The sequence below is a fragment of the Trifolium pratense genome, linkage group LG2 (assembly GCF_020283565.1).
Source record: "Trifolium pratense cultivar HEN17-A07 linkage group LG2, ARS_RC_1.1, whole genome shotgun sequence".
NCBI classification, from domain to species: domain Eukaryota; kingdom Viridiplantae; phylum Streptophyta; class Magnoliopsida; order Fabales; family Fabaceae; genus Trifolium; species Trifolium pratense.
The window spans coordinates 21429162-21443310 of NC_060060.1; the positions used below are offsets into that span (position 1 = coordinate 21429162).

At 34.2% G+C, this 14149-nt stretch overlaps 1 protein-coding gene across 1 annotated transcript; it reads right to left on the reverse strand.

Annotated features, from left to right (window-relative positions):
• Nucleotides 1-5148: 5148 nt before the first annotated feature.
• On the reverse strand, nucleotides 5149-12621 carry LOC123906797 (mitochondrial Rho GTPase 1-like). The gene is made up of 14 exons (XM_045956793.1): nucleotides 12130-12621; nucleotides 11902-12034; nucleotides 10958-11107; nucleotides 10697-10873; nucleotides 10310-10558; nucleotides 10110-10178; nucleotides 9931-9986; nucleotides 9528-9609; nucleotides 8275-8486; nucleotides 8122-8191; nucleotides 7861-7973; nucleotides 6392-6542; nucleotides 5959-6145; nucleotides 5149-5539 (listed from the first exon to the last, which is right to left on the reverse strand). Exons 1-14 carry the CDS (start codon nucleotides 12390-12392, stop codon nucleotides 5460-5462), a joined length of 1992 nt encoding a protein of 663 aa, XP_045812749.1. The 5' UTR covers nucleotides 12393-12621; the 3' UTR covers nucleotides 5149-5459.
• Between the last annotated feature and the right edge of the window lie 1528 nt (nucleotides 12622-14149).

Consider the following 14149-nt stretch of genomic DNA (forward strand, 5'->3'; position numbering starts at 1 on the left):
ATGGAAATCTAAGAAACAGACCATTTTGGCACAGTCCACTATGGAATCTGAATTAATAGCACTAGCAACTGCAAGTGAAGAAGCAAGCTGGTTGAGATGCTTGTTATCTGAGATTCCCCTATGGGAAAAACCTATGCCAGCTGTGTTGATCCACTGCGATAGTACTGCAGCTATCGCTAAAATTAAGAATCGATTTTATAATGGTAAAAGACGTCAAATTAGAAGGAAGCACAACACAGTGAGAGAGTCAATCTCTAAGGGGGCTGTAAGAGTGGATCATGTACGCACTGATGAAAACTTAGCGGATCCTTTGACGAAAGGACTGGCTAAAGAGAAAGTCTATAATACTAACGTAAAAATAGGACTAATGCCTATGAATTGCTCATAATGGTAACCCAACCTAAAAGACTGGAGATCCCAAGAATTAGGTTCCAATGGGTAAACAACAAGTTGTGAGTGGTAGGACGTGAACATGCAAGATAAGAAGCATGAATCCTGAAGCAGAAGTAAAAGGTTGAGTTAATAGAAACTCTTAATGAGATCTAGACTCTGATATGAGTGGAGTACTAAGCTTCAGGAGTACTCCAGATAGACTCGCCTATATGAATGTGGGACTGAGGCCGGTTCCTATGGGGTTTTGAGGCGAACTCCTAGATCATTCATGAAACGGGATAGTCGTGCAGGGCCATTAACGCACGGGCCAAAGAATACACCCTAAGAGAGGTTGTGTGCGGTTTGAGAAAAATCCGAGATAGAGTTCAAGACAAGCGTCACTCTTGTTAAATCGGGCTCTTACTCTCTATGTAAAGGTTCAAGACAAGCGTCACCTTTGCTTATGCACAATCTTACTTCTGAAACAACTTTTTTAAATTCAAGTGGGGGATTGTTGGAACATGATGAGAATTTGGAAGGAACTTGGTATTGAAATAAACACAAGTATTGGAACCATGCATAGTGTGAATTGAAAAAAGACTCTTTGAGTCCCACATTGGAAAGATCACACTACTTGGTAGTGTTTATATACCACTAAGTGGCAACCAAGGGTGTGCCCTTGGGGTACCCACTTTTGTAAGAAAGGGAGACCACACACAATGTTGAATATCACACACGCGCGCGCGCCGCCGCCGTCCGTCCGCCCGGCTCGGCTCGGATCAGGCCGGGCTTGGGCTTGGGCCTTGGTGATATATTAATTTTTTAATAAGAAAAAGAAAAAAATTATTTTTTCTTTAAGTGTGTGAGTTTTAATTTCGCACATGTTAATTGTGCCTGAAACCAAGTCTTCAAAGCTGTGTCAGCACTTATCCGTTGCTCAGTCAAAAGAAGAATCCGTTCCTACAAAATAGGTCACATGTGATTTGTTTTTTTGAAATTCAACTGATTCCTCAAATGTAGAAAAATCAGCAGTCTTTGCTTTCATTATTTTTCATCAGTTCATACAGTCTCTGAACAATTACTCTTGTATCAATTATTGAATTGATTCATCGAATCAATAGAAGGGTGTATCTCTGCCCGAATTCTACAGTGCAGTAGCAATTCGGTATTAAAATTGTGAAGGCTGTTTTATCCTGGAGACTAAAATTGTGAAGGCTGTTTTATCCTGGAGACTTCACGGTTGATAGTTTACTCTGCACAATTTGAGTAATACCGTGAAACGTCTTAAAGAGAGCGTATTCACCCGCGACTCAGCCGATAATATTTTACAGCAGTAGCATTTTTTTTTCGAAATTTTCAAATCAAAAACAACAGAATCTATCGTATAGAAGTTAAAATGGTATGGATAAACCTGAGCCAAACCAAAGACTGTTGTTGAGGTTTGAGTTGGCTCGATTTATAGTACCGAAGCGAGGTCAGCAGCCCGTGGCTGTCACTGGCAGGCTAGTTGTGGAATACTTTAGGGTCACAGCGATGTAATTATTGATTTTTATACCACTGAATTTTTCTTATGGACCTTTCTTGATGATTTGTTTTGAAGAATTTCTTGATGATCTTTCTGATTATTCTTGAAGTTCTTTATAAGAATCTGAGATACTTTTACATAGTTCCCTAAATACATCTGTTAACAAAAAAAAAATAATGCTGAAGGAAAATTTTCCTCTGCTAGTAGTCTTTTTGTTCAGTTTATCACAAAAATAATTATATCCACGAGAGAGGATTGAGAATACTAGTTGCAATATGCGAGTACCCTAACCAGCCACCTGACAATCTCAAACTAGTTGTAAGTGCGATCTATGCCTTTTGCCAAAATTGTGGCATTACTTTGCTCTGCGAGACACAGAGCATGTACTGGGTCAAGTTTTCCTCAGTTATTGAGTTTGGTACTACAAGCATACAAATGCATATAAAATCGTTACTCCTAATGTCGAATAATGTACTGATCTTTAGTTGTTGTTGACGCTATATGCTATTTGGTATTGTGTATGCTTAATATACTTCTACTTATCATGTAATTGATTTATAATGTGCTCACCTCTTTGTATTTGTCTATGTTTGTATACTCTTGACATGTACAGCGGAGCTTTAATCACTCATCGGGGAATGACCAGTTGTACATGTAGTTTCTGGATAACGAGGTATGGCACCAATAACTCTGTTTAAGTCTTGGCTTCTGTGTTGATTTTAAGGGTTTATGGGTTTCGGGATAACAAGGGTTTATGGATAACAAGGTATTTATGGGTTTTGTACGGATTTGATTAGTGGCACAGCAGGCTAGGTTTATATTATTTTTTATAATATATAAATAATAGTTGTGGTGATTTTTGAAAGTTTAAACCTTTATGATTTTTAATGTACGAGGCCTTTCAAGGATAAGTTTTAAATTAACACGATGAATTTAAGCATTGAGTTGTGTTATAATATGGTACTCTTAAGTCTTAACTATGAGGAATAAGTTCTTGAAAACTATATTTTTATCTTGACAAAAATTAGAACTTGCTATTTCCTACTGTAATAGTACTTTGGGGTTTAGTGTGTGTCACAATCTTGCTAATGTGATGGAATTTGACTGTTGAGAACTTGTTGGTTCTGATAAGTTTTTGATGAAAGGATTCTGATCAGAATTTTGGTCAAGATTTTAATGTCACCTTTAACTAAACATGTTGATTTGTATCACGAGCAGCAGCTTTCTGTATGATGCAACTCCATGAATTGCATCTTGTTATGCTTTTATTGGTTGATAGTCTTTTTTTGAAGGAATTATTCTGATGTAGTGATTGAGTTTTAAAACTAGCACTTTGAGGTTTTATTTTGAACAATTTCTTGATGATCTTTCTGATTAGTCTTGACTCTTGAAGTGCTGTATAAGAATCTTTGAAATGCTTTGATTTTGCAGGGATATTTCAAATATGTGTTGATGGCATTGAGAAGATCTTTTCTTATACTACGACTACCTAGCTTTTCGGATCACTCGTCAAATTATAATACTCCCTCCGGTCCTTATGATAAGAAACACTTTGACAAAATCACACAGACCAAGGAAGGTAAATTTTCTCATTAATGATTCTAACATTTTATGTTATATTCCAAAACTAACCTTTGACTAGCATGGGAAATAGACTTCTCTAATTAATGCACTAGCATTATAATGAATTATTTGATTGTATTTAATAAGGGTACAAATGGAATTATGTCAAAGTGTTTCTTATAAAAAGGACCAAATAAAAATTTCAAAGTGTTTCTTATAAAAAGGACCGGAGGGAGTATATCATAGCAGCTGTGATTAATTTTCTTATATCATTAGTCTCTATACTGTGTCAACAGAGCAAGAATGTTTTTAATTTGCCCGCCTTTGTATGTCGTCAAGGAGTTTAATTGTTTTCCACTTTTCTTGTTTATGAATGTTAGAATATGATTGTTGACTAGTTATACATTTCTTTTTCTTTTCCAAAATTGTTGTTACTACCAGTTGTTCCAAATCATTGGTAGTTTTAACATTTTATTTTTATTTCAAAATAATTAATCTTTTGAAAATTCAAGATATAATTGATAATAGTTTTTCAACTATGCTACTACATGCTATTTGCATTTAAAATGAAAATTTGTTAAACCATAATATGATAGAGTAAACTACCAAATTTTATTGTCCCACATAAGTGTAGCTCAAATGGTAGCTACCACAGACATTATTAGAGTGATCAGGGTTCGAACTCCGGATTCCACATTTCTCTACATTTAAATGTGAGAGTCTAACTTTCCTTGCGTGCTGGTTTGAAAATGGAAACATGTGACAATTCTTGATTCTATTTTAATTCATGATGAGATTTGGTAATAATAAGATTGTAATATAAAATTCAAGTCTCCTATTTATTATAGTAATATGCCTTATTAAAAAACTAAAAATAGTCTTGTAATTGTAAGTGCAATTTAGTTAGTAAATGCTAGGGGAAATGGTCAATGTAGCGAAAACCGTTTCGCGAGAAAATCACGAACCAGGTGGCAAGACAAGTGCACAACTTAGCTACCACGCGTTTTGTTTCTTTCTCCAATTTTTTCAATTATTTATTTATTTCTTATTTCTTCTTCAACACCGCTTCAGTTTCCATAGTTCCATTTCCATGCTTCCATGGCATACAATTTCCAGATTTGGGTCTTGACTCAAATTCGAAGTGACTTTTAAGAATCTTGTGCTATATGGTGAAATGAAGGGGATATACAACTCTTCCTTAATGGCTTAATTTTATTATTTTCACTTTGGAATCAGAATTAAATAGAATAAATTTGTCATATTTGTGTTTCTGTTGGCTGAAAGCAACAAACATCTTAAATTAAGCTCCCAGAAACATGTGATGTTACACATCCATGGCCATTTATTCCTTTACTGATGATGAAATTCATAGACTTGGGGGTGGAAGTGGTGCTTTAAGCTTAATAGGGGGAAAAGTTGGAAGAAGATGTTTGCAATTGGAGTGCTAAAAATCAGAATGGAAAAGAAACAGTCAAACGGTTAGTCAACCAAGCGTTTTGTTCCTTCGTGAAAATTTCGTGGGATTTTCTTCGCGATAAATAGCATAGCTCAAATGCCAGATATTATTTGCATGTCTTAAAGTCCGAACTCAAGCGAGTTTAACCATTAAATTAATTGACAAAAAAATTAATTATGCCAATTTAAAAAGCCAAAAATTTGACTAATTTATATTGTTTTTCACTATTTGATTGCAAAATAAAATTGTCTCAAAATGAGAAACTGATTTCAATTGTCAATAGAACAGTAATTACATTTTTTCTAATTGTACGCTCTAATTAATATTACTTGTATTTATATTTATAGTAACCTATAATTATAATTAATATTACTTGCATGACTGTCTTTCAAATTCAATATCTTACCAACGCGTACAACCACTACACTGATAATTATATGATATACTAATTATTATAACTACGTACTGCAAATATTAGTAACTTAATCCAAGAGCAGGTTCCATCCATATCAAGGTATGAATCATGACCCATTCACAAGACTTTTAACCAGACACATTTTTCCTAGCAGCACCATTCTTCTTAGCAGCACCGAGCCTAACCGCCATGGCCACTCCAAGTCCAACTGCAATATGATGTAATAGTAAAATCATTAAATCAAGAAACAAAAGCCACACTTATATTGTGATTTAAATTAATATTTTTCATAACTCCAAAGCAGAACTAGTCAAAAATTGAATAAAAAATTCAAGATATCGGTACCGAAGATCAAGTCGTCCAATAACAATAAGACCTCAAGGGTATACATGACAAATCATTACAAAATCAAAACGAGCTATAAAACCGAAAAAGAGAACACATGAACCACAACAAATCACATTACCCAAATGCTTATAAAAAAAATAAAAAATCACATTACCCAAAGTTTAAGCAAGTTAATGGATTCATTTTATTTAATTAGCTTACAAGATTGAACGATTTCAATATATAGAGTCAAAAGGAACTTAATGAACAACTAACAAGTAAGCCTAAAAACTGATATACCTGAAACAAACATAAGAGATTGATCTATAAGCCTGCGGAATTGCTTGCGGGTTTTTCCAGCTTCAGTTTCCGGAATGCTTAAATGAGGGTGCTCAGCAGCAGTTACAATTCGACGGAATATACTGTTGAAATCCTCCAACTTCACACTGGTTGGCATGGGAGCCTCTACTCCCATGTCCTGACTAACCTACAAAACAGAATAGCATGTTAACAGTTGATGCAGGATAAACATCAAGACATCAAAATACAATATATTTTTCCTGACAATCTGTTCTAACACTCAGCTATACCCACAAGGCCATAAACGAAAAAGATAACAGTACGCTCTTCACTCTCTGCCTTTGTTTGCTATACATATACACAGACTACTACATGCTATATAGTTATTGCTAATCAGAAAGTTTGGATAAATGAATAGCTTAATGAAAAATACCACAGTTGCCTCTTGTATAGCCATTGTAAATGAATCCTGATCTTCTTTAGCTGCAACTATAAGGCAGGGCACCTCAAACCCAGTCTCTTCTCCATGACCAACAATTTTTGACAAGAGTTCACATGATGCCTTCCACGAAGACTCATCAGACCTAAAAAGAATATGGTCAGATGAGCTCTATACAACAGTACAGTCCAGACCACACGAACATTAAATTACAGTAGATGAGTTGTAAATTTGAACATAATGAGTACCATGCAAACACATTAACTTATAAATTCTTTTTTTTGCAATGATAAATCTTATTTTAAAATTGTTTGAAGCTTATGTTTGTACTACTTCCGATTTCAATTATAAACCCAAAAAACAAAAGTTTGGTGCTCTTAACATATTATATACAAGTAAATTTAATTACTTTCACCCTAGTTAAATAATGTCATCCCTAATTAATATAGATTTTATCTATGTTGTTAATCCTAGATAGCAGCACACAGCGCCAAACCCCAAAAATGCGATAAGGGAAAATAGAAATATACACAAAATTAAAGGGACAATCATACTTAATAATTATACACAACTGTCATTTCCCACCAAAATATGTTTTAAACGTAATCAAAATCGCTAGTATTCAAAATGACAACCCATCAAAATGACAAAATCAAGTTCTAAAAGTGAACAAAATGACATGCCATTAAAATCAAGTTCTAAAAGTAATCAAAATCATGCTTCCACATCTGCATATGCATCACCTTCCCTTCTAATTTCCACCACATCGATATTATTTGTTCATCACTTGATTCAACTCTTTTTTTACCACCTCCAACTCCTCATCTCCATTAGGCATTACTACAGTGCTTTTACATTGCTATAACAGTATTTCCGCAATTCGCAGCCATGACAACCGCCACTGCTGAAGGAGGCTCGTGCGGAGATGGCGTCGGGCCGAATCCTACCATAGCTACACTATTCCATTATAGCGCGCTATTGACTACATATGCTTTTATTTTCCAATAACCCTTTTGTTTTCGTGGAACACGTTTCCATAACGTACACAGTGTAGGAAATACTATTACTTTTTTGATAACCTTAAGAAAATTAATTACAGTTAACTAAAATTCTTAATTCGTGTAACATTAGGTATTTTTGTTTATAATAGAGACTAGAGGGGGTATCCACAATTGGCAGTTTGAAAAATCAACTAAGAACCTGTGATCTTCATCCTATAAGTTTTTTTAGGAAGTTCATCCAAGTGCACAGTGGAGTTCTTCTAAATGCTTTTAAATTCAGATGTTGAGAAGTTGCTTATGAGATAAAAAAACACGGAAACTAGTTATAGCTTTTTAGTTTCTATATATATACCAAAGGCACAACGTCAGAATTTAATAGTGAAACCTATTCTTATAACAGAAAAAAAAGGTTATCTATAATTTCTATCATATGCTGATATGAACTTAAATATTAGTGGTCACCTGTCATGAACAAAAACTGCAACGTCACATGATGCTAAAGACTCCTTGTTGGCCAGCAACTTTTTGACTCCAGCTTCAGAGATCTCTCTCAGCACAAGATATTTTTTGTTTTCCTGTAGACAAAATGATAAACCATGAATTGGAAGATATGAAAAATGAATACATCAAATGAAGACTTCGGTGCAAGAAAAGGTAAAAGAAAAAAATGTTTTTCTGTCACAATAAGAAGTCATTGTCAAATGTCAATTACGTATCATTTACCCTAAAAATATCAACCACATTCACAGCATAATGATCCTCATCGGTCGGATTGTAAGCTTCAGAATACGGCCTGCATTATGAATTCAACAACAATAAGATGATACTCGATAATTAAAGTTGTGTTACCCGGAATCTTAAAATTAACTAAAATACCTTCCAATAAAAGAATTCAATAATGCAGATTTTCCGGCCTGCATAGGCCCAAAAACGAAGCACTGCAATACATTTCTTTCTGAATGTTGTTTTTTGCGATCCACGTGTCGCCTCCTAGTCACACGGATAGCAGATGATGGATCACGAGGGTAGCCGGTGTATATCAAGTTCTCCACACTAAAGTTTGGGTTTAGAAGTGTCATGAGTGCCCACTGTTCAAAAAACATATAATATATATAAGATAAAAAAACAACAGTGATGCAAATTAAATGCTATATGCACTGAAAAGATACACAGACCAGACATTAGGGCTGTTCAGAGTTTTACACAAACTACACCTAACCTTAGAACTGCACCGAACTTAACTTAAAATAACTGACATGTTGGGGCAATTCATGAACTGAATGCACGTCATAAAACTTAGTTCAGTTAACCGAAACTTTGAAATTTAATCTGGTGAACTTGCAAACTGAACCGAACCAGAAACTCTATCACTCTTAGTAATTGAACAATTAAGCTCCACCGTCTCATCGCTGAAGAGCAACTATTCTTTGAGTTGATTCAGTGAATGAATAATCCGATGATTGAATGCAGTCTGATATTTTATTGAGTAACTTATTGAATTTGATATTTCATTAACTTAAACAAATTTACTAAATGAGATGCCAACACATTGGTTTTCTTTACTGTAATTAACTTTTTTTAGTGACCAACAAGTTACTTTGATATTAGTGAAAATATATTTTTCTTTCATGGTTGATGAGTAAAATTAGTAAAATTGACAAAATTAAAATTATATATTCTAAATATGAATAATGACAATTGAAAGAAAAAGGCAAAGTACAGCTGTTTAATTATTTATTCATGCATTTTTGGCTGGTCAGCACCTCAGCATCATTTGGCGTTAGTGTATATAGTTAGCCACTGTAAACAAAGTATAAGTTCAGTTTGGTTCTATAATTACGAACCACAGTTCCCTTACCAAAGACCGAGTTCAGTTCGGTTCAAGCTAACAAGTATCGCTCAGTTTAATATATATGTTTTTCAGTTCTGTTAGGTTTGATACAGTTTTCATTGAGAACCAAACCATGAACAGCGCTACCAGATATACAGTCATACATCATGTAAAATTGAGCCACCTTGATTGTCATAATACTTTTCAAATTGTGTAATAAAACTATCATAGAAGCCCACCACTCTTCTACAAACATTGTTCAACAGGGACTAGAGAGAAAGATAAAAAACTTGTGCACCTCTGACAAAAAAGCATCAAGTGATAGTCCTCCAAATGCATTCCTTTCTACAGCATCCTTGTATGGGTTTTCAATCCAGGGACTGCAATTAAAAATCATAAAATATCAAATTACATTGCCAAGAGTCCTAACTGACATTCAAACTCGGGAAAGGCACACATATAAAAAATATCATAGACACTTTGTAAAAGCAATGAAGAAGCAAAGTCACAAGTATATATTGTATCCTTAAAGCATCAATGCATTTGAAAAATTGCACATCATAAGTAAGATTACACACCACACTGCCCAATTACCAACCAACTTACGAAGAAATTCAAGAAAACAGTGCAAATAAATCTACCCTGAAAGCGGGGATAATGAAGTAAACGTATCTAAGCACAAAAAATGAGGAGTAATCTACCTTTCCGGGGCAGTAGAAAACAATTCTTCAAGCTCACAAGGTTGCAACATCCCATCCTGGAGGAAAGAAAAGATATGGTTAATTTACAAATTGTATGACAATAAATTCAGTTGAGAAAATGATTGGGGAGCAGCATGAAAAAGTGAAATTATTCAGAGGCATTTGTGTAAATGGCATACATGATCACCATCAAATTCATTAAAGATTGTCTTCAAGAAATCAATTGCTTCATTTGTCAATTCAACACTCTGCAGACATTAAATCCAATGAGAATAGATAAATGTAAGTTACTTAATGTCAACAAATCAACAAATTGAATACAAACAGATATAACATACGTATAAAGAACATAATCCACAATTCATCTCAAAAGAAACACCTGATCATGTGCACGTTTCAAATGTGGAATTGGATCATTAGAAAGCTTGAGATCATCATTATATCCAAACTTCCTGAGCACAGCCCATGTTGTCTCAATAGGCCCTTTTTCTATGAAAAGGGTATGAAGAAATAGAAATCCCTTCAAAGTAAGTCCCTTTTCATTCACACCATCAGACAAATTTTTCTGCACGACCTTTTTTACACCCAAAAGTTCACATCGTCGAAAAGGAACATCGAAACATTTAACCTGTAGATAGTTTGTTAGATTTTTTCACATAATAACCTACTACAGCATACCACCATAACATGATGCGAACAAGCTTATATTCAAGCTACAAGGGCTCAGACTATTATACTCAGATAATAAACAAGCAAAAATTAAAACCTGGAAATCATCGAGTTCATCATCGCTAAGGGCACCATCTCTATCACGGTCACTGAGGACAAAAATCCGCTTCAAAGCCCGCTTACATCGAGGCGTTAGAGTCTGTGACTCGTGATCATATAAAAGCATGGTGGGATACAGGGCAGCCTTATGTGCAAAGAAGAAAACTTCCAAGACCTTCAACAAGGAAATTTAATTATGTACACAAAATCCATATATAATTGTAGCAACTTTCAAAAAAAGGAGGAATTTGATTGCAACCTGGATATGCCTAGATGCTGAACACTCAATGTATGTTTCAATCTCATGGAACTGCTGCATTATTGGTGACATGACTGGTTCTAGATCCACATGCTGGTCTTCATCTCGCAGATCAAGTTTACAACCAACCAATATTACTGGAACGTTAACCTGTTGATGAAGTTACGTAAAATATCTATGTCAAGCATACATACATTCTTTTGTTTTTGAGTTGGTTTTTGGAGGGGAGGCTTAATTATTTTAAAAAATGACCTAAGTGTGATTGATACATTATATGATCATGTCTCATGTTCTTCTTTCAGTTATTTTAAAATATTAACTATATATATATATATATATATATATATATCAAAATACAGATTTAGTCCTCCAAAACCCTACGAATCCCAAATACAATACGGATACAGCCAAGATGCTTTAATAAATAAATAATTAAATATATAGATGCACACTATATAAGCATAACTAAAATTGATAATAGAGAAACATTCACATGACTGAAATTATCAAAACAAGCGACAGTTACACATCTTATATATTTTTGTTTCTTTCTTTCTTATTCTTTTATCTTTTAAAAGAAAAAAAAGTAAAAACAGGGTGAAAAAATAATCAAAAGACCACGCCTTTAACTTATCGGTCTGTATCTGCTAAACATAGTCGTATGCTATGCACGTTTAAGCCGTGCGGGACACATATCAAAACCGGATATTCCCCAATTTTGGAGTATCGGGGGCTTCATAGCCAAAAACCAACTCGTAAACAAAGTCTAAAGTCTAAGCATCTATGAATCACGGACACTCCTCAGATTAGCCGTGTACTGTGTCAGACACCGACACTTATGATTATTACACTTAATGGTGTCATTTTCTTAAATTAGTATGGGTGTCAATGCGCGTGTTTGTGCTTCATAGCTAAGCATAAACAAGAAAAGGAAATATGAGAACCTTTAATCGACGAAGATGAGGTAGCCAAAATGTGGTCAAATTTTGAAGTGTTTCAGGGCGATCACAAGCATAAGTGAGGAGAACTACATTAGCTCGTTTTAGTTCTTCATCAACTTTATCACTATCCTCAACACTGCAACAAACAAACATCACAAGTAGAATATTGAAATTAGGGTTTGTTAACAACATTTCACAAGCAATATATAATACGTCATCGATTATGCAAACCTGGAAGATGTGTCGATGATTCTGATCGGAACAATATCAGGAAAGAGATCAATAGGTAGCCTTTGAGGAGGCAAAACGGAATCGATTTTGTTACGGAATTTATTAGATGCTGCGGTACGAATAAGGCATGATTTACCGGTTCCTTTGTCACCGGCGACAACAATGCGAACTCCGGTGTGACGGCGTGGGTGGACTGGCCTGGAATAAGAAGGTCTTCTCAGCGTTAATGGTCTGGATCTCTCTGGTTGTAAGGGTTTCACCATTGTTAGTTAGTTAGTTACGGCAACAAGAAGAAAACTCTTTCTGTATGTGGCGATGGATGGTGAAGCCAAAGAGGAATCAATGCAAAAACCCTACCGCCCTAACTATACGGGTGTGGCGATGATTGAGTGACCAACGAACGAGTGAGTATTCGTTCGCGTTTTTTCAAACGCAATTCTGTTGTAATTTTTTTTAAATAGTTTTGTTTTTTTTTTGAGTAAACAGACCCCCATTTTGGTCATGCACTCGCAGTCATATCATAATAGTCAACGAATCATCAACAATTTTCCTTTATATTACTTACATGGATAAATGACTATTTTTTATGTTGTTGATACTATTTACAATTTAAATAAATGATGTTCTTTTTAATTTTTTATTTTATTAGGGATCTATTTTTATTATTTGTCCTGGGCCTCCAAAATCTCGGAACCGGCCCTGCTCATACCCACATAATATATATATATATATATATATATATATATATATATATTTTATTAATTTTTTCATCAGATCTATTTACTAGATAATGATCCCACCAACCTCTCAATTGGCCAATAAAACCAGTTGTTATAAACGAAGCTATAGCACTATCAGAGTTTCCTTGTTGTTTACAAACAGAGGAATACATAATTATTCTATGTATAGTATCAATAATTTGTTTATCATTTAAACCATCAATATTCCATTCATAAATGGCTTTTCCAGAATAAGAATTCTGAAAAGGTTCAGTCTCCTCAAAAAGTAGATCTTGAGGCGATGGCCTCTTGTAGTAGTATTTTTCTACTGGCTTAGGAGCATAAATAGGATTTATTTGTGCAACCTGATCATGAATTTCTTCATTAGCAAAATTTTCTGCTATTTTGTCGACATCTTCTATATCCGAAGTGTCAGACATACTCTTTTGAGATAAAACATTTAAGCGCATTTGCTTAAGTTTTTCTTCTAAAACATGAATAAATTCATCATTATTGGATTTTAATTTAAATCCTTCTACCGCTATAGGTGGTTGAATGATAGGGACATCTTTATTAATAATAATTTCTGAAGATTTCATATCAATTTTATTCTTTTCTAATTGGTTTAAAATTAGATTTTGTCTGGCTAATTGTTCCTCAAAAAGTAATTTTAAATCAGTAATATCTTTTTCTAGGGACATAAATTGGTCACCTAAACAAATAAGGAAAGAATGTTTTAGTTAGATTTACTTCTGGTAAATGGAACCAGACTCAGTCGAAATATTCGACTATTAAGAAAGAAATGCTTTCTATTATTAAATGTATATCTAAATTCTTAATCCTTCGAACATATTTTGTCCCATTGATCCTTGAGAGGAAGTAGACATATCATCTCTTTTTTCTGTTGAGGGAAAAGTGTTTAAGAACTGGGTCTTCATATAGTCTAGAATTCTGACCATGATCTCTTCTTCAGTCTCCTTAGGATATTTCCTTTGGAAGTAATTCTTCAAATCAGCCATGGAATATTGGTGGCTTGGTTGTCTGATGCCTGAGGCTTTATCATCATTAATAGTCAATTTTATTTTTGATATTAAATTCTGAATATCTTCAGAACTCATTTTTGTCCACCATTTGAAAAAGAAATTTCTTTCCAAAATGGGAATGTTAAATTTATCTTTTGAGATGGTTACAGTCCATCTCCAAATCCAAGGAATTTGAAAATTAATAAAAAATAAACAGGGACATTGTCCTGTGATAAGCTTAGTAGAAGCTATTTTTGTTATTAGTGGACTATTATCACA